The 23552-nt window shown below is 52.5% G+C and overlaps 8 protein-coding genes across 8 annotated transcripts; 4 read left to right on the top strand and 4 right to left on the bottom strand.

The window, feature by feature from the left end:
- Window positions 1–453: 453 nt before the first annotated feature.
- On the bottom strand, window positions 454–2718 carry LMH87_009928 (uncharacterized protein; the record flags this gene model as incomplete). Its single annotated transcript, XM_056197009.1, has 1 exon — window positions 454–2718. The coding sequence occupies one exon, from the start codon at window positions 2716–2718 to the stop codon at window positions 454–456; it is 2265 nt and encodes a 754-aa protein (XP_056054101.1).
- Window positions 2719–4764: 2046 nt separating this feature from the next.
- Window positions 4765–6379, bottom strand: LMH87_009927 (uncharacterized protein; the record flags this gene model as incomplete). Its single annotated transcript, XM_056197008.1, has 4 exons — window positions 4765–4926; window positions 4990–6043; window positions 6094–6197; window positions 6254–6379. The coding sequence occupies 4 exons, from the start codon at window positions 6377–6379 to the stop codon at window positions 4765–4767; spliced, it is 1446 nt and encodes a 481-aa protein (XP_056054100.1).
- A 2505-nt stretch (window positions 6380–8884) lies between these two features.
- Window positions 8885–10260, top strand: LMH87_009926 (uncharacterized protein; the record flags this gene model as incomplete). Its single annotated transcript, XM_056197007.1, has 4 exons — window positions 8885–9051; window positions 9106–9161; window positions 9299–9507; window positions 9700–10260. 4 exons carry the CDS (start codon window positions 8885–8887, stop codon window positions 10258–10260), a joined length of 993 nt encoding a protein of 330 aa, XP_056054099.1.
- Window positions 10261–11233: 973 nt separating this feature from the next.
- LMH87_009925 (uncharacterized protein) lies at window positions 11234–13078 on the top strand (the record flags this gene model as incomplete). The annotated part of the gene is made up of 4 exons (XM_056197006.1): window positions 11234–11584; window positions 11632–12043; window positions 12102–12758; window positions 12822–13078. 4 exons carry the CDS (start codon window positions 11234–11236, stop codon window positions 13076–13078), a joined length of 1677 nt encoding a protein of 558 aa, XP_056054098.1.
- A 2198-nt stretch (window positions 13079–15276) lies between these two features.
- Window positions 15277–18542, top strand: LMH87_009924 (uncharacterized protein; the record flags this gene model as incomplete). Its single annotated transcript, XM_056197005.1, has 10 exons — window positions 15277–15531; window positions 15688–15806; window positions 15900–16138; window positions 16194–16308; window positions 16361–16374; window positions 16429–16450; window positions 16501–16787; window positions 16845–17632; window positions 17696–18045; window positions 18113–18542. The coding sequence occupies 10 exons, from the start codon at window positions 15277–15279 to the stop codon at window positions 18540–18542; spliced, it is 2619 nt and encodes an 872-aa protein (XP_056054097.1).
- A 358-nt stretch (window positions 18543–18900) lies between these two features.
- On the bottom strand, window positions 18901–20087 carry LMH87_009923 (uncharacterized protein; the record flags this gene model as incomplete). The annotated part of the gene is made up of 4 exons (XM_056197004.1): window positions 18901–19002; window positions 19053–19890; window positions 19947–20001; window positions 20066–20087. 4 exons carry the CDS (start codon window positions 20085–20087, stop codon window positions 18901–18903), a joined length of 1017 nt encoding a protein of 338 aa, XP_056054096.1.
- A 540-nt stretch (window positions 20088–20627) lies between these two features.
- Window positions 20628–22046, bottom strand: LMH87_009922 (uncharacterized protein; the record flags this gene model as incomplete). Its single annotated transcript, XM_056197002.1, has 8 exons — window positions 20628–20918; window positions 20986–21124; window positions 21178–21265; window positions 21317–21407; window positions 21462–21532; window positions 21580–21600; window positions 21665–21741; window positions 21796–22046. The coding sequence occupies 8 exons, from the start codon at window positions 22044–22046 to the stop codon at window positions 20628–20630; spliced, it is 1029 nt and encodes a 342-aa protein (XP_056054095.1).
- Window positions 22047–22251: 205 nt separating this feature from the next.
- Window positions 22252–23424, top strand: LMH87_009921 (uncharacterized protein; the record flags this gene model as incomplete). The annotated part of the gene is made up of 4 exons (XM_056197001.1): window positions 22252–22279; window positions 22346–22961; window positions 23020–23310; window positions 23364–23424. 4 exons carry the CDS (start codon window positions 22252–22254, stop codon window positions 23422–23424), a joined length of 996 nt encoding a protein of 331 aa, XP_056054094.1.
- Window positions 23425–23552: the final 128 nt, after the last annotated feature.

Raw genomic sequence — 23552 nt, 5'->3', positions numbered from 1 at the left:
AGTTTGAACTTATTATGGTCGAGCCCGTCTTCACCCGAGTCTCGTTGCTAGAGGCGCATGTCACGCAAGATACGCGTTGCAGTGTGCATGTACAGTGGCCAGTGATCGTCATTCTACAACTATCACCTGGTGTTTCCATCTTCGTTGGCCCGATGACGGGCCGCTAGGTCAATTGCTAGTTTTCTGTTTGTATGTCTTCTATTAGTTCCCTAATTCGGCTTTCGCATTCACGCGTTTGTTCTTTACGGATGAGAGTGTAGTAACGCACGGTCTTTTACGTAAATGCTGAGGGGGCTGTAATGAGAAGTACGATGAGACCTCTAATAAAATGGCAAAAGTTAAGATGCCTATAAAAGAAATGAGCTTTAAATAGTGTACAAATACTGGTATACACAATAATACAACAAAAAGTTACATGACCCGTTCCCTGTAGACCGCCCAAAGGCCTACACCCTAGGCCTCTCGCTTCTTGGCCTCCTCTATCGCCTCCTCATCCACCATGATCGTCTCGACATCGTCCGCCGGCTTGCTTGCCAGCGGCGAGCGCATCTGATTCTCCATCAGCCTGTTGAATTCGCTGTCCTTGTCCGCCGACAGCTCCCTGTAGTTGCCCATCTCGGCGACCTCGCCATCGGCGTTGAGCACGATCAGCAGGTCCGCCTTTTCAATCGTCGAGAGGCGGTGCGCGATGGAGATGGTCGTCATGTTGCCCTCGAAGAGGCGGCCGAGCGCCTGGTTGACGAGCGTCTCCGACTCGGCGTCGAGCGCCGACGTGGCCTCGTCGAGGATCAGGATGTCGGGCCGCTTGAGCACCGCGCGCGCAATCGCCACGCGCTGCTTCTGCCCGCCCGAGAGCTGCGACCCGCGCGAGCCGACCTGCGTGTCAAGCCCCTTGGGCAGGTTGGCGATGAAGGTGCAGTTGGCCACGGCGGCGGCGTGCTGGATCTCGGCCTCGGTGGCGCCGGGCACGCCGTAGGCAATGTTCTCGGCAATCGTGCCCGAGAAGAGCACGGGCTCCTGCGCCACGACGCCAATCCGCCGGCGGAGCGACTTGACGCTCATCTGGGAGATTTCCTGGTCGTCAATGGTGATGGTGCCGGCGACGGGGTCGTAGAAGCGCTGGAGCAGTGTGCCGATGGTGGACTTGCCGCGGCCCGAGGGTCCGACGATGCAGGCGTTGCTGCCAGAGGGTATCTCAAAGTTGAGCCCGTTGAAAATCTTGGCGTCTGGCCGCGTCGGGTACGCGAAATGCACGTTGGTGAACTTGACGGCGCCTTGCGCAGACTCGATGCGCGTACCGCCGCTTTGTGGAATCCGTGGCTTTTTGTCTGACAACTCAAAGAGACGCTGAGCTGCTCCAGAGCCACGCATGATTTCTGTATACGTGTAGAAGAAATCCATCATACCCGTGCCGGCAAACATGGCGTACATGACAAAGGCCGTCAGGTCGCCGGTCGTCATGGCTCCAGACTGGATGAAGCTGTTGCCGACTGTGAGCATGATTAGGAACGAGATGTTGCCCGCCCAGAGTGTGGATGTGTAGAACGTCGACGTCACGATGCCTTCCCGTTTCCGCAGCGCGAAAATCTTGCGAATCTGATTATTATATCGATGCACTTCTTGGCGCTCTCCAACAAAAGCTTGGCTGGTTTTGACATTGCCAAGTCTCTCCTCTGCAATTTTAGTCAAGGTTCCGAGATTCGTTTGCACGCGCTTGGTAATCTTTTCCACAAAGCGTCCATAGATTAGTGATCCCACAGCCATCGGCGGCAATATCACCAGCATTAGCATTGTGAGCTTCGCGCTGGTCCACAGCATGATGGAAATTCCTGCAATGGTGTTGAACGTAGATCGCAAGGCATATGTGACGCTAGTAGTCACCGAGTCGCCCACGATGTTGACATCCGACCCCAGTCTGGAGATCAAGTCGCCAACGGGGTTGACATCGAAGAACTCGGCATCCTGCGTGTATGTGCGGCGGTACAGGCGCGAGCGCATTTTGGCAACGACACGCTCGCCAATGATGCGCATCATGATGTTGCGCGTAAATGAAGCGGCCGAGCCGACTGTGAGCACCGTGCCCATGCCGAGGATGAACTGGGTGAGGGTAAAGGAGTGGCCGGCGACCTCGACAACGCCGGCCTTGCCAGCGGCATCGATGATGCGGCCCACGGCGTACGGAATGGTCATGGTAATCGTCGCCGAGACGGCGAGAAAGGCAGTTGCGATACCCAGCGGCTTGGCTTCGGGCCGCGCGATGCTCAGGAGGCGCAAGAGCCCGCCGGTGGAATTATCCGCCTCGGGCTCATTTTTAGAGAGCGATGCGGCGTGCTTTGGTTGAGTGTCAGGCGTTTTCGTCTCGGTTCCATCAAGCGCGGCATCGTCTTCGATGTCGTCTTTCTTGGCGACCTTGCTGTCGCTCTTTTTCGCGGCGGCTTGCCCTTGGCGTGCTGAGCTGCTAAACGATTTCGACAGCGCTGATGCGGCGCGAGGCGCGGCGCTGATGCGCGCAGCCACCACAGAGCATCCGATGCGACCGAGCGATGATGAATACGAATCCGCTGTAGAATTGGCCTGGATGTGACGCTTTTGATGCGATTGGGCGCCTGTGCTTGAGCTGATTGATCTAGTCGCCGCCCGGGAGGAGTGCGATTGCTGCAGCACAATCCTACCTTGCTGGCGCGCAACCGACACTGTCCATGGTAAAAGGCTGGACATGATGCTATGAGATGATATGAGTGAATCTACCGTATCATCTTGAGTCGGAGACGTAGACAGACACAGGAGTGAGTGTTTTGCGAGAGTCCAAGGACTTGCGACGCCCGGAGTGGAAACCCGTAATTCAACTTTTTTGCGCAGCACTCGTAGGCTGCATGCCTATTTTTTGAGGCTTCAGGAAAGTCATTTCGGGCGATTCCGCAGCACAACCCAACACACTGAGTGACTCAGCATCTTGATCCAAGAGCTGAAAAGAATTACTGACTTTTTTCACCGATCGAAATTAATGATAAGGCTTGTTGGGCTCCTCGGGCTCGTGGACGCATTCTCGGAGCTAGCTGGGGACCTTGCCTGCCTTTGCCATTGGACCATCTCCTTCATTTTTGAGATACATTTCGATGTCAAGCAGGGGTAAAGATGGGGATTAACCGAGTCACGACAGACCATGGAGCGCATCTTGATCGCACGATGAGTGCTGAAAAAGCAGTACAAGCCAATCATTGCTAATGAGCTATAAGCAGCGACTGTAGCCCAACGTGAGTGGCCATGGCAATTCATTTACACGCTGTGAAAATTGAATAACACGGCTGCTTACCTACTCAGAATAACAAAACTGCCCTATTTGATATTCTTCCATGTATCGCTACCTGCAAGCAGAGGGGTAGCTATGGCACGTGCCCACCTGCAGTCAGCCATCTAGTTACCTTGCGCATGATTGTCCACTCAGCCTTAAGGCCTTCGGCAGAGTCCCCATACACTGCGCAAGACCAACGATTGCAAGCTATCATCGAAACTGCGAACAACTCCAGTGTAAACATGGGTCCTTGGAACAGAGTCACTCGCTAACAAACGCCCTATATTACGCCATTCGGCAAAGTAAACCTCCCTTGGCTTGAAGATGAACGACGCGCACGAAAGATAAATCTACCAGTATCATCTAGGCAATGAAAACGCTAACAGAGCGAAATCCTATGGTCGATACGGATTTAGTACGTGTCAGAGACCTTGCTGTTCAGTATGTCGGCTTTGGCTGCACTGGTGACCGGCAACTTATAGACTGCGTGTACGGTGTCGAACTCACTTTACTCCAGGTGATCGAGGAATGGTTAGAAGGAAAATATGTAGAGGCCATATTTTGGTTGAACGGAACGGGCCGCGAGTGCGGCTCTTTCGCCCGTACAGTCGCCCATAATGCAAGTAAAAAGGGCATTCTCGGTGCCCGACCTTGGCTGCATGTTTCGCAGTCCTGAGTACCTGGTAAGTGCTCTTACAAATCTTGTATTGGCATTTGAAATTGAAGATTTCTAAAGTAGAAAGACGCTCGGTTGAAATTGTCTGACATTGGTTCCCGAGATCAACCAAGGTTTGATCCATGGCGAAGGCAGTGGGCTCGCCCCTGGGAGCTGCCTTTTTTGCAAGAGCCGTGATATAGAGAGTCACTGTCTGCGACTCCATGTTTCCGGCCATTTTCCCGTGCCAGAAACGTAGAAAGTATGCGCTGAGCTAATCACCTTGCTCGCAAAATCGACAAAGGTCAGATTTCTGATTACAAGACCGAAAGGCAGTCAGGGGATCCATGATTATATGGTGACAAAATCGAAGACAAATTTATCGAAGTGGTGAGGCTTTTCTCTGTGGCTTGCGTGCTGTTGCGGCGTAGATGCTATTGTTCATGATGGGTAGTATTTCTCTAGAAAGAAGTCAAGTCTCGCTCGGAGCACCGAAACTTGCGATGCTTCGTTGATGAAACAGATAATCGATAATCGCACCATGTCAAATAGCTCCTCTAAATGTAAATGAAAGAATAGATTTGAAGACATGTCACCTTTATTAAGATGCTCATATAAAGCTGTATTCACTGACTAACGCTACGCATCCATAAATACTAGGGTGGCCAAGTTGCTCCCCAGCCCCAAGGATGGAACTTATGTACGCCTAGCACGGGCCACACTGATTTTCGTCTGCACAGTTTATCGCAGTGAGCGACTCACTTCTTTTTGTTACAGGAAATATATAAGATCTCTACACTAATTACCAGATATGAATTCATGATTGGAGGTGATTTTCATCTGCCTTGGACGGCTCAGCTTCATGCACTTCTGCGCTGTCCACTAACCTGCGGCGACGATATTTGCGAGCCAAGTAAGACAGTCCAGCGCTCCAGAAAATCAGCGCAATCGAACATCCAATCATTGCCCACATGCCGCGCTGAAATTTGAAGCTCATCAGCAAATCACGAATTGTGTGAGCACGGGAGAGACTAATACTTACAATGAACCACGGCGCCCGCGAGGCACCGTAAAAGATGAGAATCCACCACGCATTCACAGCATTGTTTCCCAGATTCATACCAGCCAAGACCACGCCTCGGAAGACGGATTGTTCAAAGCGCATGGCATCGTTGCACCATGCGAAAAAGGTTGCCTGGCACGCGTACACCGATCCGGCCCAGTAATACGCAGCAAACACCACGGAGGTGGACGAGGGACTGGTCGGGCTCCTTGATGCCACCAAAATCATGACGGATGTTGCAATGCCCGTGATGCCGATCCAGTAGCCGACGAGATAGCGCTTACCACCGAGAAAATCCGTCAGCGTGGCCCAGAACAGTGTCGACACGATGCCGACTGCGGGCACGCCGGTTGGGTAGTCGTTGAGTTGCGCCTTGGAGTATTTATTGACCGGGTGGTTCTGCATGTACAACGCCAGAAGCGCGTTGCTGCTAAACGACTCGGTCTCGCCCGCAATGACCCAGAGCATCACGAACCCCCACCAGTACCACGAGGTGAGGACTTTTTTGACAAAGGCCAGTGTCATCGGGGACTGCTCCTCCGTCGCCGTCTTGGGCATGCGAGACCGAGCAAGCTCCTTTTCCTCCTCTGTGAGATAAAAGGCCGTCGTCGTCTGCGGCGTGTCAGGGAAGAAGACGAAGCCGTAGAGCGCTACCGGCATCGTAATTAGCCCATCAATGATGAACAGCCAGCGCCAGCCACTCAGTCCGCCGCGCCCATCGAGGCTGCGGTTGAGGCCCGTTTGGATGAAGCCGCCAATCATGGTGCCGGCAAGACCCGATGAGGTAAAGATGCCGCTGCGCTTGCCAAGTTCGCGCTCAGTATACCATGCACCCAGGATGTAGTGGGTGCCGACAAAGGTCGACGCTTCGCAGATGCCCTGGAAGAAACGAATCGCCATGATGGATTGCGGCTTGTGCGCCGAGGCTGTGACCATGGTGAGCCCGCCCCAGAGGACCATCATGAGAGGGAACCAGATACGCGGCTTGACATAGTGCAGCGATAGGTTGGATGGAATTTGCCCAACGACATAGCTACAGTGGTTAGCAGTTTTTACCAGAGTTGCCTTTCAACAGCGACTTACCCGACGGTGAAACAGGTATTGATTTGCGTTAGTTGGTCTCCAACAAAGCCCAAGTCGTCTTTCATGCCCGAGACGTAGGCATTGTTAAGGTTGCTGCGGTCGAGCTACTGTGATGTCAGATTTGGCAAAGCACAAGCGCATCGTTGTCACAGAGACGTACATAATTGACAAAATAGCTCAGACAGCAAAATGTCAAGATGAAAAAGTCGATTTTCTGAATGAGGACTCGCTCGCCCGGCTGATAGGCGTTGTGGAAGTAGTCCTTGACCTTGCCGCGCACGGCCATGATTGCGTACGTGCACGACACCTGCAAAGGGCGCCTATCGTTCTATGTAACGAGGCAGCGTATACGAGGCATGCGACGACCCGTGTTGAAGCGATTCGTCGATGCTTGCGAAAGCGTAAAAGCTCCGCGGAGCCGTCGAGTTTGGTCCTGTTGTGACCGGTGAACGGGTGAGACCCACTTCCTCTTATGTGGCAACTGTCTAGCAGATCCTAGATAGCCTCTTCTACCTCGCCTTATAAGGTGACTGTGTAACGTGGGGGCAACAATAGTTCTAAAAAGGGCGCTGATGAGCAAGAAACGCGGGGGTGGGGGGCGGTCTTCAGCCCGGCGCATTTCCCAACTGCCAGTACTTCGGGGCCGAGTCCGGAGCTGAGGGGGCAACTCAAGTGCTCGGGATCGATACTGAATGGTTGTAGTACTGCCCTGGGTCTGTCTCTAGGCGCGTAGTGGCAGATCGAGGAGCGCGGCCGCCATCAGCAGCCGGATTTACGTCATTTGCGAGTGTATAAGGGCGGTCTCAGTGCATTTGATAACTCCCCGTCGCATTGCGCCCTCAGTGAATAGGAAAGAGAGTAAGTGAGTCGCTTGAACGCGTGTGATTTTTCTTTGGACATTATTGATCTTTGTGGTAAGCACCCTTTCTTCTTGCCCAAAACAATAATTTCATCAGCAGGCGGGTAATAGATTAGCAATCACCCATAAGCGACTGGTTAAAGCCCTTTACAGAAACCTTGATCTGGCAATTGCTAATTGGCTTGAAACTGTATTGAGCGAAATGATTCTCAGTTTGTTAGTTTAATGCTATCTTATAACCATATTGTCTGCGGCAGTTAGCCTAGCTCGGCGCATTGTACTTGGCCATCCACGGACGCTAATACGCGGTAGTGACTAGCATTTTAGAAGCGTCCGCGAATACAAGGTTATCAATCAAAGAGACATGCCAATTCAACATAGTCCCGCACTTCTCGAGAGAGCTCAATTTTTTTTTTACTTCATCATATCTAATTTCTGGGCACATGCATATTCCTGCTTTATCAATGTGCCTCTTCAAACCCGATCGAGTATGCGACCCAATGCTCGAACGAAATATGCAGCATACCACGCTGAAAAACGGAAGCCCTTGGTCCGAGTAAGTAACTGCTTCGCTGCCAATGAATGATCTTTTGAATAGATCAATACTGGGCAGTTGCGTAAGCGTGGTACGGTATCGTTTATGAGTGTTGGGCTCGCAACCATGCCATCAAAACGGTGGTGTAAGCATGTAAACAAAGATGGTATGAAGGGCCTTTGAACAGATGCGACCCTGAAAGCCCCATCGGATGAGATCCCCATGACAGACAGATCGCTAAGATTTTGACTTTTGGCCTCCGGTGGAACAGGCTATATCCGTGTGCATGCGTGCATGTCACCGCCATCAAACGAGAGTTTTTCACTGGTATGCAAGTGAGGTGGAGAGAGGCTGCTGCATTCGACTAGCTGAGAAATGGGAATAGCCTCTTAGTAGAAATTAGACCGATGAAGTCTAATTCATGATGCGGCTTGAGCTTACAAGCGTTTGAAGGGTTTAAGTGTAGCCTACGGCTTCGCTGGACCAGCTGCTCCTCGGCCTCAGCGGGCAAAACAGACAACACTGGGTTTTGCTGAATGTATTTCCGAAGTTGCAAAACAGTACTCAACGCAGCAGTTCTTCACCTTTCAAGCACCATCAAGGCTCGCTAAACACACCACCAAGGGGGCGCTAGAAGCGCTGTTGAGACACTGCTGGAGACGTTACTGGAAACGTTGCTGAAGGCATAGCTAGAGGCGTTGCTAGGCATGATGGAAGCATGTTTAGCGTTGTGCTTGAAGATGTTTTGGGCGCAAGGGCGAAGAGTGATGAGAGATTTTGGTGTCGTAGAGAGCGACTTGGGGAGCTTTCTAGTTTCTGATTGGTTGATGAGTACCCATTGTATGTTACCTTTCTAGGTATAATCCGCCTTACGAATTTTAAAATGCGTCTTGCGGAATTCCAGGCTTGAGGCACAGAAGTTAGACATGACTGGTCAGTTGGTGGTTAGTTGAACAATAGCGCGCTTTGTACGCCGTAAACGGAATAACAATGTTGGTGCGAACTGCTTAGCTCACTGCCAAAAAAGCAGGTGCATATATTAATCCCGCTCATAATTCTATTCATCTCCTTTTGTGTGCATGATCGGCGCTGGACAGCGGCTGGAGCAGTCGCCGCTTTCAGTTGCGATCAACCTCAAGGTTCTAATCGTGCGGACTAGTCAACTTTCATCCCGTGTCCTGCCAACGCTAGACAGACAATCTAGGAAGTAAACAGGCCACGAACCAGTTGCAACGGTATAAGCCGCGGATTAGTTCAAATGTCCATAATGGAATAGCTTGATACGTACGTGTTTTTCGCTTAACATATTTTAATAGCCTGTCTGCAAGCACAATTAACCATTGACATCCTTTGACCCAGCCAGCTCACATAGTTGTATTCCACGAACGCGAAACACCATGATAAAAGGCATCTCTCGCATTCTAGCGCTTCTTGTTGCGCTAGCCTCGCTACGAACAACCACGGCAGCCGCAGAAGAGATCTGCTATGATACTCTCATCATAGTCCAACACCAGCCCGTAGAGCTGGTATGCTCTGGGACCACGCTGTACAGCACGTTTATAGAGTAAGCTCAATTTGAGCCCAGTAAAGTACGAATCAATCATCTAACTGAATATAGTACCATTACCGAGCACCGCATCCCCTATTATTCTACGGATAAACAAGAACCGGACGGTACTTCTCCGGTGACTCCTACCACCAGATTCGTTGTCACTGGATCATCCCAATCTCTCAGCACGGGTCCCAGCTCCGAGGCGTTTCTCCCGACTTCGAAAATCCCAAACAAATTCTCCAGCTCTATATCCACACAGGCAAGCGCGACAGGCTCGGGATCTTCACATGGACCCATTCCCTCATCGTCTTCCGGCTCCAAGAACTCCATTCCAACCTCTGCATTGATCCCAACCTCGTCTTCCGCAATCTCATCATCTGGCAATGGATCCAAAATCAGCACATCAACTTCAACCGCAGCTACAACAGCTTCTACAGATACAGCCTCTTCACCAGCATCAACCTCGGCGTCAACTCCGAACTCTACAGCTTCTGACTCTGATGGCTCAGCCTCTACAACCCCTACGGATTCCACAACTTCTACGGATACTGCGACCTCGGCACTTTCTACACCGTCTTCAACCTCTGAATTATCCACATCATCCACGTCTTCAGTAGCTACGAATACCCCGAATACAGACACTCCGGAATCTTCATCTAGCTCCAGCACGGGAGAGGCAAATCCAACCAACCCTTCTACTTCATCAGCTACTTCGACAGACTCGAGCTCTTCTACTCCATCGTCAGAAGTGTCCTCTACAGCATCTTCCACGTCGCCTTCAACTTCGTCCTCGACTTCTACAACATCTTCCGAGGACCTGCCGACAACCTATACGCCCCGCCCACCTCCCTCTACGGAAACTTCTTCTACAACCGAAAATCCTTCTACAACCACAAATCCTTCTACAACCACAAATCCTTCTTCGACTACGACTTCTTCTTCGACTACGACTTCTTCTTCGCCTACGACTTCTTCTTCGCCTACGACTTCTTCTTCGCCTACGACCTCTTCTTCGCCTACGACCTCTTCTTCGCCTACGACCTCTTCTTCGACTACGGCCTCTGCCTCAACTACAACTTCTTCCACAGCTCCGACAACCTCATCGACAACAAGCTCCTCAACAACCAGCTCATCATCCAGTTCAAGCCCATCCAAAACTACCTCTACAACGACTTCGTCTACTCCTACAAATTCACCCTTGCCAGAGTGCCCTACATGTGATGGGAATGCTGGAAGAAACAAATGCGATCCATCCACGTCGTGCATTGTGCTGAACGGCATCTTCCGCTGCGCCTGCCGAGCGGGCTACAAAAACGGAGACGAGAGCAAAGAGTACCGCATTAGCTACCCGGCGTATGGGTTCCTAGTGTTTGTTCCAGAAACGGTTACATGTAATACCCTGTGCGATAATCAGATAGGGTCACCCGCCGGGTTATGTGCTGAAGTTCAGAGTGCCGAGACGAAATGTGAGCTGTGATGAGAACGTAGTCGTTCCAACATGTGGTATGTTTTTCTGGAAAGCGAGTTTCCTACCAGAATACAGCCTCGGAGGTTTCCTTTGATTTGAAGTTTCGTGACTTCTGAATGTGTTCGGGCGGAGCTTGCTCGCCGCAGTTGTATAGGAATCAAGGATATGGAGACGTGCGAGGCCACTAGTTTTCATTCTCCAAGTTGAAATGCTCAAATACATTTTAATTTCAAAGTGGGTTTATTTTCAAGCTCAAGAGCAGTTTATGCTTGTCGGTGCTACTCGTGCTGGGTCCGCATCAGTTCAACCACATTAGTGCATAGCTCTGCAACTATTGGTATACGATTTGTGTATTCACACAGCATGGGAAATCTTCTTTCTTGATTGTTTTTAAAAAAAAATATACGCTATATATACGTGAAGAAACAAATAAAACTAGCTGTCGTTCCTACCCATTTTCGCAGATTTAATTGCCTATCCTGCGCTATCGTTGAATCGCCACGCGCCCCCACGATGGCGCATCAGCCAGAGCCCGGCGCATGCCGGTGTCGGGGTTTGCGGGGGATTGATGTCCACGGAGACTCGGACCCGATGAGCGGCTCATTCACAGCCTGGTATTACGTTAGTCCCTTGATCCTGCATTTCGATATCAGCATTTTCCCGCACTTTTTTTTCTCCCTGCAACTATCCATCCTTCGCTAGTCTTTTGCCCGCAGCTTACACACCATGGGAATCACTGCTGATACGAAGCAAGCGTACGTCTTTGCCTCTAACGCGAATTGCCGTGCCGCCACTGAAAGCCCGGCGCCCATTTGGGAGCACATCGGCGCCAAGAAGAGAGCGCTCCTCAGTGCCTCGATTCCGCAGGAGTGGCGCGTACCCGCAAACCTTCTGCCTCCACAATCGCAAGACGATGTCACAGCCTGGCCAACCACGTCTGGCTGGTTCTCAGAGGAGGAACTTGATATAACGGAGCAGACAGCTACGCAGCTCGTCGCCAAGCTCGCTTCCGGTGAGCTGAGATCGGAGACGGTGACTCGCGCATTTTGCAAGCGTGCAGCGGCGGCGCACCAACTGGTAGGTCCTCGCCGCCACTTTAAGTTGCCCCGACTAACAACTGACAGGTAAACTGTCTCTCCGAGACTTGCTTTGAGCGCGCCATCGCCACCGCGCGCGCTCGCGATGAGCATTTCGCCAAGACGGGCAGGCCCGCGGGACCGCTCCACGGCTTACCTGTCTCTCTCAAAGACAATTTCAAGCTCACTGGCTTGGACTCTACGGTTGGCTTCTCGTCCCACGTTGGCGACGCCGCTGCAGAGGACTCTGCGCTGGCCAAGGTCCTAGAGGAAGCAGGTGCCGTGTTTTACGTCAAGACCAATGTGCCCACAGCCATGATGATTGCCGAAACCATCAACAACGTTTTTGGCCGCACGCTGAATCCTAGGAATAGACAGACAACCAGTGGTGGCAGCTCGGGTGGTGAGTCGGCTCTGCTGGTGATGAAGGGTACTCCGATCGGGGTGGGAACTGACATTGGTAAGACCATTTTCAAAGCCTTGCTTTTCGTTTTCTGAAACTAAGAAAAAACTCCCAGGTGGATCTCTTCGAATCCCTGCAGCGTGCACTGGCATATTTACCCTCCGTCCGTCTGGCGGCCGCTTCCCGGTTCGAGACTGCCGCTCAGGCATGCCCGGACAGGAGGGCGTCATGTCCGTCAACGGTCCCATGGCTCGTGCGCTGGAAGACATTGTCATGTACAGCAAGATTGTCGTGCAAAGCCAACCTTGGCTGCGGGACGCAAAATGCCACCCGATCCCGTGGAAGTCTGTCGAACTACCCAAGAAGCTCAAGATTGGCGTCATGTGGGACGACACGCTCGTGCAGCCGACGCCTCCCGTCACGCGAGCCCTACGGCACACGGTCACGAAATTGCTAAATGCCGGCCACGATGTGGTAGATTGGCAGCCAACAGACATGTTGCAAAGCCTCACCATGATTAGCAAGTTCTTCGTCGCCGACGGCGCGGTGGCGATTCGCAAAGAGCTTGAGCGTACGGGCGAGCCGTGGCGACCAGAGATGGACGCGTATCGCGATGCGCAGCCGATGAGTGTCTACGACATGTGGAATCTGCAAACGGAAAGGACGGTATTTCAGAACGCAAATCTGGATCGGTGGAACGCCGCTGGCCTGGATGCTCTGTTGGTGCCCACAATGCCGTACGTGACGCACAGGCACAGCGGCACGAGACACGGTAAGTCAAATATTGATGCTGGGCTTAAGAGCTGGATGTTTGGACTAATGTTTGAATTCATAGTCGCATATACGGCCGTTTTTAATATCCTAGATGTGTCCGCAGTCTCCTTCCCGACAGGGCTGACAGTTGATAAAGGCATTGATGTCGTTGGCCAAGACTACGAACCTCGGAGCGATACGTGCCAGGCTGTAAATGAAGAATACGATCCCAGCCTTCTAGACGGCATGCCTATCAGCTTGCAGCTCGTCGCTCGCAAGCTTGAGGAGGAAAAGGTATTGGACATGACTGGCAGTGTCCTGCAAGCGCTCTCTAGCTGATGGGGTCCGCAAAGAGTAAATTCCTGTGTATAAGTCGATGAATAATATGAAATGGAACATGTTTTACTAGACAAAACTCGGGGCATCTTTAGTAAGATTCCTTTCACTTTAAATATAGCCGTCTGCCACTGTCGATGCTCTTCATTGTTGCCAGCGGCCGTGCCGCTCGAGGGTCATGGTACATCTAGGGCCCAACTCAGGGCGCTCTTCGTAGTTCGTCTTTTTTTTAAAAAAACGACACGAGCGGAGTGGCTAATCTGGTTAATCGTTATCTTCTCATCAAATGCCAATGCTTGATCCGCAAAGCCGGCACATGATGCTCTCTTTGTGCCATAGGTATTGTCAAAGTTTGACACTTGCTTCCTTGCGCATCTCTGTTTAATCAGTTTTTAACTCAATATATGGCTTGCTGGGGGCGTTTGGAAAGGTCAAAGACACTTGTTTTCAAGGATTGAATTTTCATCGCCCCGTTGTAGTAGAAAGTCGTACTCTAGGACAGGTTCCGGGTAACTTAAAGTTGGCCAGGCTAAGACGCATCTGCTAAGATCGCGCTAGCTGGCCTCTCCAGTTACAAGTAGTTTCCGCCTTGGACTGGCAGCCTTTGCTTCATGACCAAGTTAGTTAGCCCAGCTTCTCGTTCTCATGACCAGCCAGCTTCATGGAACGACCATCGCTTGATGGTCGTATTTAATAGATGATGAGCCTTCAGTGTTCAAGAGTCAGGAACATTTTTTTTGCACATCCCGCCCCGGCATTCAGGTGCACACCACTAATCCCCTACCAGCCGAAAAACCGGTACAGAGCTAGGCTGCATCAGCCGTCGTCATTGAGCGCCCTTGACTTGCATGTAGATGAATATGCATGCCAAGGACGAGCTATATTCTGGCCTGTGATTTGTGCGGTGCGACCCCAAAAATAGCGTCAATGGATGGACCTCCTCCCCAGCGCATTCGTGGCAATGATGCAGCAGCTGTCTTGCTGTCTAGGTCGCAGGTACATTGATCGGCGGATGTCACAGCCCATCCACCTGCACCCACGCATCCACGAAGAAACTGGAACCCCCTTTGAAGCTAACTAACTAGAGGTTTCTATGCACGGCAGGTCTGCATCACTGATCTATACCTGTGCGCATTTGCAAGCATGTGCTGCTTGCTTTGCATGCTTGCAGCCCTCTTGGCCTCTCTGATCTGTTACACATGCGCCTTTTTCAACTGCTGGTGATATCATGTGCAGGCCGATTACTGCATAACGAGTTAGTTAGTCTTGTCCATGCAACGCCTCCTGTTCCAGCGTCCGCCCGCCCGTCGTCGTGCAGATGCGGAGAGCTCCAAGACTAAGAAACAGCCCACGCAGGGGTGACGACACGATCCGGGCAAGAAAAAGCTGACGGATAGGCATGGCATAGTTTTTAGCTGGAACCTTTCATCCCCGCCCGTTTCTAGCCAACGGCGAGCTGGAGCCAGGCCCCATGCGGTGGTCTTCTTTTCCTCGATAGGATGATTCCACGGATGATTCCAAAGGAGCAAAAACCCCGCGTTCGCAGTCTGGCCACTCAGCGCATGCCGATGCTCCGCTCGCTGCAGGAGCGTGAATGCCTCTCTCGTTGAAGATCGCCCATCCTTTGTGCCGCAAGTGGGTGCTGGTGGTGTGGAATCCAGGTACCTAGCCCTTCCGCCACAGCTGGCTTTGTATTTCCAAGCTGTAAATAAGAGGCATCGTTACTCCCTGTTGGGCATTAACTAGTTGGCAGTTACCTTAGCTTCGCATCCTTGGTTTGTGCGGAGTCGTTTTGGTGGGCTACGAGGTGGAGGGGAAAAAGCCTCTCGTGGTTTGTCAACCAGATGGTCTAGAATACGTGCATCCACCGTGAAAGATACTTGCTGTCTTGCGCAAAGGACACACCAGATTTTTGTAAACATCATGTAGCAGCGGCACGGTGGACTTACTTGTAGCTGTGCGCCCTTGTCGTCGGCAGCTGCGGGAACGCTTACCAGCTTTTGAGAAGTTTCCACCGGTTTTAGGCTTTTGGAGATTTTGCCCATCTAGATTACCAAACCCATCTATACATCATCATCATCATCATCGCCTGTCACCTCGTTTATTAAAGCCTGCAGCAGCCGCGCCCTACCATACCACAACTACCTTAGCTCCCCTTCCGACCCTTTCGACTTGTTGTCTTCCCCGACATCTCAGTCAATATGCCTGCCGTTAGAGAGGCCTTTGCCGCTCAACCCGTCGCTGTCGCGGACGATTCATTCGTCGCCGCTGGCGATACCGCGACGCCCCGCAAAATGCCGACGCAGCAGCATCTTGACATCATTGACATTCGCGGCGAGCAGGTCGACTTCAACCTCAAGGAGGAGATTACCAACCACCTGAACCCCATCAGCGGCCACCGCACGCTCCCGACGTTGCTGCTGTACGATGAAAAGGGCCTGCAGTTGTTTGAGGATGTATGTCATTCTTGCTCAAGGCCCGTTTGCATTTCTTCGCACGGTCGCTGGTGATCAGCGAATCCCGCCATCCCATCCTCTTTTCCCCCACCACCTCTCCCTTTCTCAACCGACGGCAACGTTTTGCCTGGACAATGATCTTAACTTTGCGCTCAGATTACATATCTGGATGAATACTATCTCACCAATTACGAAATTGAGCTGCTCAAAAAGCATGCCGCCGAAATAGCGAACCTGATCCCTGCGGGGGCCATGGTTGTTGAGCTGGGAAGCGGGTAAGAGAACATGGCATAATGCTTTTCATTATTTCCTTATAACATGCTGTCATGACCAAGCGCTAATGTGGAATTGCTTTGGCCGCAATGCAGAAATTTGCGCAAAATTTCTCTCCTCCTCGATGCTTTCGAAAAGATTGGCAAGCCAATTGACTATTATGCGCTCGATCTGTCGGAAGAAGAACTGCAGCGCACACTGCTGCAGGTTCCCGATTACAAGCACGTCCGCAGCCATGGACTCTGGGGCACATATGACGACGGCAAAGATTGGCTGAAGCAGTTTGCCGATAGCGATCGAAACATTACCATTATTCATCTCGGCTCCAGCATTGGTACGTGCGCCGCTGCATGCATCGCTGCGATATCGCACGCTGACAAGAAGTTTAGGCAACTTTTCGCGCCAGGAGGCGGGCGCATTTTTGCAGGGTTTCTCCCAGGTCATGAAACCGACCGATTCTATTATTATTGGCATTGATTCGTGCTGCGACCCGAACAAGGTCTAGTGAGTATTCATCGTACCCATCCTTACATGTACTGTTGCTAACGCACAGTAGCCATGCATACAATGGCAAGTAGAAAATCGAAACCGAAGCTGAACCTCACTAACACGGAACGCTGGTAGACTCTAAGGGTGTTACACATTCGTAAGCGCTTTAATCACCCTTCTAAAGCTGGCCGTGAGCTAACTTTTCAGCTTCATTCTCAATGGTCTTCGCCACGCCAACGCTGTATACGGTAGCGACATCTTCAACTTGGAGGACTGGAAAGTCATCGGCGAGTTCATCTATGACGAGGACGGTGGCCGTCATCAGGCGTTCTTATCGCCCAACAAGGAAGTCACTATCCTTGGCACAACCATCAAGCAGGCAGAGAGATTAAAAATTGAGCAAAGTCTCAAGTACTCGCAGGTTGGTGGCGAGAAGCTCTGGCGCGCTGCCGGCTTAAAGGAAGTCAAGCGCTGGCGACGCGGCGACGATTATGGTAAGCTGGCCAATTGACATGTGAGACACTCTTAATGCTGACAATATTTCCTTACAGGGCTTCATCTGCTTCAGAAGACTGATCTCCCATTCAGCTCTCTCCCTTCCCAGTATGGAAGCGTTCTTCCCACGCTCAAGGACTGGTCAGCCCTCTGGCAAGCCTGGGACATTGTCACCAAAGGCATGCTGCCCGGCCAGGAGCTGCAGGAGAAGCCGATCAAGCTCCGCAACGCCTGCATCTTCTACCTCGGTCACATCCCCACGTTCCTCGACATCCAGCTCTCCAAGGTCACCAACGGGCCCGCCACCGAGCCCTCGCTGTTCCGGTCCATCTTTGAGCGCGGCATCGACCCCGACGTGGACAACCCGGACCACTGCCACGACCACTCCGAGATTCCCGATGAGTGGCCGCCCGTGAATGAGATTGTCGTATACCAGGACCGTGTGCGCGCGCGCCTCGAGAAGCTGTACAAGGACACCAAGGCCACCGACGACGGCGCGCTCGGCGACATGCCCCGCGACGTGGCGCGCGGCGTCTGGGTCGCGTTCGAGCACGAGCTCATGCACATTGAGACGCTGCTGTACATGATGCTGCAGAGCGACAAGACGCTCCCGCCGCCGCACACGCCCGTGCCCGACTTTGCGGCGTTGAGCATAGCGGCCAGACGCGCTCGCGTCCCGAACGCTTGGGTTCACGTCCCCGAGCAGACCATCACTCTCGGGATGAACGACCCCGAGAACGGCACCGATCCCACCGTCAACTTTGGATGGGACAATGAGAAGCCGGAGAGAAAGCAAAAGGTCCACGCCTTCCAAGCCAAGGCTAGACCAATCACCAACGAAGACGTGAGTGGAATATCCCGTCACTTATTCTAGTCATCGACGCGGACGCTAACCTCTTCGTTTCAGTATGCCGACTACCTCTACAGCACCAAGAACAGTGCCATCCCCGCCTCTTGGTCCACCATTGCCGACGCCAACAACGGCAGCCCTGTGCTCAACGGCGCGGGCTCCGAGTACCCCATGCAGCCGTATCTCAAGGACAAGGCTGTGCGCACCGTATATGGTCTTGTGCCCCTCAAGTATGCCTTGGACTGGCCCGTGGCTGCTTCCTACGACGAGCTGGCCGGCTGCGCTGCCTGGATGGGCGGCCGGATCCCGACCATGGAAGAGGCAAAGAGCATCTACACCTGGGCCGAGAAGCAGAAGGAGGCGTCGATGCACAGCAAGCTCTCGAACCGCGTTCCCGCAGTCAATGCGTGAGTATCTCCCAACCGCACCCCACATAAAATTATGAACAGCGTTTGTTAACGGATTGCACACAAGTCATTTGGTGAATGACGGCGTGGAAGAGACACCGCCCAGTTCCGCCGAAGTCACGGTCAATGGTGTCGGCGGCGGCCACGATGCCTCGCTGTACATTGACCTCGACGGTGCCAACGTCGGCTTCAAGACGTGGCACCCGCAGCCCGTCACGGCCAGCGGCGACACGCTGGCCGGGCAGGCGGGCATGGGCGGCGTGTGGGAGTGGACGAGCTCGCCGCTCACCGAGCACGCCGGGTTTGAGCCCATGGCGCTGTACCCGGCGTACACGTCCGACTTTTTCGACGGAAAGCACAACATTGTTCTCGGGGGATCGTGGGCCACGCACCCGCGCATCGCGGGCCGTCGCAGCTTTGTCAACTGGTACCAGCGCAACTACCCCTATGCCTGGGCCGGTGCTCGACTGGTTCGCGATGCGGTCAATTCTGTTTGAACGTTTTGGCATTGACTCAAATGGCGGGGCTTGGATTCGAATTCACGAGGCTTTGACTCGAATTACGAAATGGGGTGCATGAGTGTATGAAATGAAGCCGTCTCTGTTCCAGGGCTTTTTTTGTTTTATGTTTCTAGCTTTAGTTTTCTCTGTTTGCTCTTCTAGGAGAACTGAATTGTCCCGCGGCCCGCCGTGGTATATGGAGCGGCGGCTGCTATTTCTGCGATACTCCGTGACGCCAAGATGTTCCAGCTCTGCGCTGGTAGTCGACGCGACGTGGCTCAGATGCCCTATGATTTTGTGTTTAATGCATTCGTGATGTTCCCTTCCGTGTAGTTGCCTAGTTCCCGTAGTTTCCTCAGCCATTCAGACTACCATAAATCTCAAGCAGCTGTTCGAATACGTAGCTCGGTAGGTGGACGCCGTTTTCGGTAATGAGGTTTGAGACGAGCTCAGGTGGCTGCAACTTGTCAGAACATTCCACGTGAAGGGCTGGTCGGCTGTACTCACGGTATAATCAACAGCGTCGACAGGCTGCTTGCTCGCTCCATCAGTCGTAAAGTCGAGCACCTGCTGCTCAAAGCCAATGTCTCTCTGGTCCAGCGGGAACTTGCGCGCAAACTTGTGCGTCTCCGCCGCCACGTAGAACGGAACGTGCGCGCGGTTCGCCAGCTGGGCAATCTGGAACGTGCCTATCCTCGAGATGATGCCGCCGTTTTGCGCCACCGCCTCGGCGCCCACAATCACCATGTCGACCTGCCGCAGCAGACCCATGACGTGCGCGACCGCCGCGCCCGGAATCTCCGCCACGGGGATGCCCTTTTCGCGGAGGGCCTTGACCACCGCATCGCTCTCCTCGGCGCGCGCCGAGTCGCGGACGTAGACGACGCGAAACTTGCCCGGGCCGTTCTTGGCGGCGCGCTCGAGGACCGCCAGGACGGAGCGCGAGTTGCCGTGCGTCAGCACCGCCTTGCCCTCGGTGACGAAGCGCCAGCCGGACTCGGCGATGCCCGCGCGGGCGGCGATGGCACGGGCGGCAAAGAGGCGGCCGTTGCGCAGCAGGTGCTGGCGGACGGCGTCGAAGCTGTTGCCGGCGCTGTCGTTGCCGCCCTGCTGCTTGAGCGAGGAGATGAGGTACTGCAGGAAGAGGTCGGTGCCGGCGGTCAGCGGGACGGGGTTCTCGACCGAGGCCTTGAGGCGGTCGCAGTGCGCCTTGACCGTGTCGAGCGTCTCGTAGACGGTGGTGGAGGGGACCGAGTTGAGCAGCTCGATGAGGGACTCGATGGCGGCGACGGGCTTGGTCAGGTCGGAGTCCTGTGCGAGGAGGTTGCGGTACGTAGACACGATGCTGCGAAGAAAGTCAGACTGGGAAGAAGCGCAGCAGGGTATAATGGCTGTGTATACTCGAAATCAGTCGGGTTCGGTTGCTTGCGCAAGGGCAGCGTTGTGCTGGCGCCATCTGGAGTGTCATTGTCAGTCAGAGCCGATTGCGCTCGGTAAAGCTGTTCCCGGGTTACGCTTACCGGCTGGCGCGTTTGTCGCCATGATGACGGTATATCTGATTATGCGCGAGACGCCGAGAGACAGCTTCGCTCGCGGCAGGCAAGCAAGATGGGATCGTGAAAGTGACAAATTTTTGGCTGAGTCACTGGGCTTCTGGTGGGAGCTCGATTTTGGACGGCTTGGTTTGGTGCTTTGGTGGGGTCAAGCTTTTGGCGTGCGAGTGTAGGTAGCAAACATCGAGCCTGGCGGCGAGTTACTACAGGCAGGGAAGGAATCAAAACAGAAAAGTACAATTTAAGAAAGTTATGAGCATCAAAAAGAAAAAAGAAATTAGACACACACAGAAAACAAAGCACCATCTTCTTATAGGTTCTCCTAAGCGGCGCCTACTTCCATGGCGGGGTAGCTGATTACAGTGGGCGCGATCGCTATAAATTCCGGTACAGGGCAATGCCGCCAGGAGATAGGTCAGTGTGGCAAGCTTGGTCATCTGTCGTTACAACCCAGTCCTGGCATATGTCTCTTTGAACTGTAACAAAGCTGTGTTCTATCCTGATGTTACTCTGGCATCAATTTTGGTTCTCAGGAGAGAATCTCGGGCTCCTCGGTGGGGTCCTCTGGCCCCGGACTGTATATATCGAAGCCCCAATGCGAGAGGTAATTGATAAACCTAACTTCGCCGTGCTCTTTTCTAATCTCATCAATTGCAATACAATCCTCCTTTGTAAGATCGGGCAACTCCAAAACAGCAAAATTGTCGGCAATGTGCGAAGGAGTATACGCTTTCGGGATGACGCTGGTGCCGCGCTGTAAGCCCCATTTGAGAAGCACCTGGCCTGGTGACATGCTGTGTTTTTCGGCGATGGATTTGACCTCAAGTTCGTGTCAGCTACAAGTTATGCCGCCATCTCCCAGACAAGAATCTGTCCTGCCAACTTACCACTTCATGCTGTAGTGGCCCTGGAACATCGGCATTGGCAGCCACCGCCGCGACTGGCTTGCCACCCAGTGGGGAGAATGCCGTGACATGAATACCGTTTTCGTTGCAAAACTGGATCAAGTCGGTCTCAAGGAGAAATCTTCAGTCGTAAATAAAAAGTCGGAGCTGTGTTTGGGGAAACTTTTGACTCACGGGTGAACCTCGACCTGATTCGCAGCTGGCTTAATTTTGCATGTTCTGAGGACCTTTTGCAGCTTCCTGACGCTAAAGTTGGAAACACCTGCTCAAATCAGTCTTGTGTTTTTGATTAATTCGAATGGATGCCGCTCACCTATGTGTTTGGCCTTGCCAGCTTTGACGAGCTGCTCCATGGCCGTCCATGTGAGATCGTAGCGTTGGGTGGTTGGCATATCGAGTTTAGGCTTGATTTTCTCTCAGTCATGTTCAATAGTACATATTAAAGGTTTTCCACGTACCTTCCCATCGGGAAACCGGGCAGTCAACCATTCATTCTCGCCTTCACCAACTCGTTCATATGCGACAGGAGCTTAGACGGGTTAGCATGAGCGGGTTGGCGCCTCGTCTTAGTCTTACTGTGCATCAAGTACAAGTCAACTGTAAATAATTAGAAACTAGCCACACGATTTGAGTGAATACGTATATAGTGAGAATTTTTTACCATAGTCCACGCCGAGATTCTTCAGGCTGAGCTCCAAGGCCGCCGCGACATCAGCTGGCTTGTGGTGCGCATTCGCCCTAGACGATGAATTAGTATGCGAGTGCGGAGAAATTGGTGCCAGCACTTCTTACAATTTGGTGACAATAAAAACATCTTCTCGTTTACCGTTCCACTTTCTAAGAGCTTTCCCAACACCTCGTTCGGCTTCACCATTGCCGTACATCCAAGCCGTATCAATATGTCGGTACCCCGCCTCAAGCGCCCGAAGGACAGCCTCGGTCACGCCAGCTTCTGGGTTATGGTCTGGTTGAAAAGTTCCAAATCCCAGAGCGGGGATTCGTGCACCTTCAGTGCCAATAGGAAAATGTGTGCCATGAGACATGCTGCAACGCTTGATGGCTGTTTCTTCTTGCAAATGACAGAAAGACTGCTAGTACTTGCAGTAACGTAAATTTGGCGAATTAACGTTACTCAAGGTTTCGCGGGCGCAGGTGACATGGCATGCAGATGGTGGAGCTTACAACATGTTGGCTGTGCTCATCCTCGGCATGGAGTGACTTTGATCCTCTGTCACACAACAGCACCTCATGGCTCTGGATCAGAATATTGTGACTGGTGAGACAGACATGTCAGGTTTAGACTTGCTGAAGCAACGATGTTAATACTAAACTCTCTACATAGCGTTACCTGACGGGTCCAGGCCCATTTCGGTGGACAGATATGGACACTCGGAAAGGGCAGTCACGTCGAAGATTACGACAACTACATGTGACGAAAGGCAACAATGCTTCTTTCTCAAGACCATTAAAACAAAAGTTGGATCTACCATATTTCTTGGCGAATTCGAGTCCATGAATGCAATCTGCAAAGCCGCACCAGGTTTTGCGCCTCGGCCCATTGCATGGGGGCAGTGTTGCGGCGACGAGGAGACCTTCTTCTTCATCAGCGAGTTCATTCGCATAAAGCCACATGGAAATCTCCCAGATACCACACCATTCTGCAAGGCCCTTGCCCAACTTCACCACAATAGTGCAAGCCCTACAGGGAAGTTCGGGTTCCATGTTACTACTTGCAATGGCGACGTACCACAGAATAACCAGTGGGAAAGCTCATGGGAAGTCTTCTTCTCCAAGGGGCTTCGGCACATGTTGGAAATCGATCGGAAGGCGAATGGGATCTGTTCGGAATTGGAACAGGCCATGGAGCCTATTTTTGAAAACGTCATCCCGCGGTTGCTGAGACAGCTTCAGCAAGGCGCGAATCCAATTCGGCCAGTGTTGCTTCATGGAGATCTCTGGTACGTACGAAAGAGAATGAGCAGTCAACTTATTCCGTGCTCTAAGACGGTGACTCAGGTACGGAAACTGCTCTGCTCGCCATGAAGACGGAAGACCTATCATCTTTGATGCGTCTGCTTTTTATGGTCACAACGAGTACGAATTGGGCAATTGGCGTCCTGCACGAAACTTATTGGGAGGAGAGTACGTGGCAGCTTACAAGAGGTTCTGGGCGGAACTGAACCCGCTTGACAATGAGACTGCGAGTAAGCGAGACGCAGAATTTGAGGATCGAATTATGCTCTACGAGCTTCGATTCAACTTCCACTACTGCATCATGGTGCCCGGACTGCAGGACGTGAAGAAAGAGTGAGCGAACCCACCTCGAAGTAAAAGTTGATGCGCTAACTTTCAGCACCTAGGATGGTCGCGAACATGAAATATTTGGCAGCGAAATATACTTCTGCGGACCAGAGCGAATAGTCCAATGGCCATGGATCCATCCGTAGTATCTCCTGTCCGGCATGGAAGTACGGGTATACGCTAAGAAGTCGCCATCGTGCTGCGTGGTTATTCGGTGTGGCTATGCGAGATCTCGAAATAAAAAAGGG

Source organism: Akanthomyces muscarius, chromosome 5 (assembly GCF_028009165.1).
Source record: "Akanthomyces muscarius strain Ve6 chromosome 5, whole genome shotgun sequence".
Lineage (NCBI taxonomy): Eukaryota > Fungi > Ascomycota > Sordariomycetes > Hypocreales > Cordycipitaceae > Akanthomyces > Akanthomyces muscarius.
This window is presented reverse-complemented; position numbering and strand designations above follow the sequence as displayed.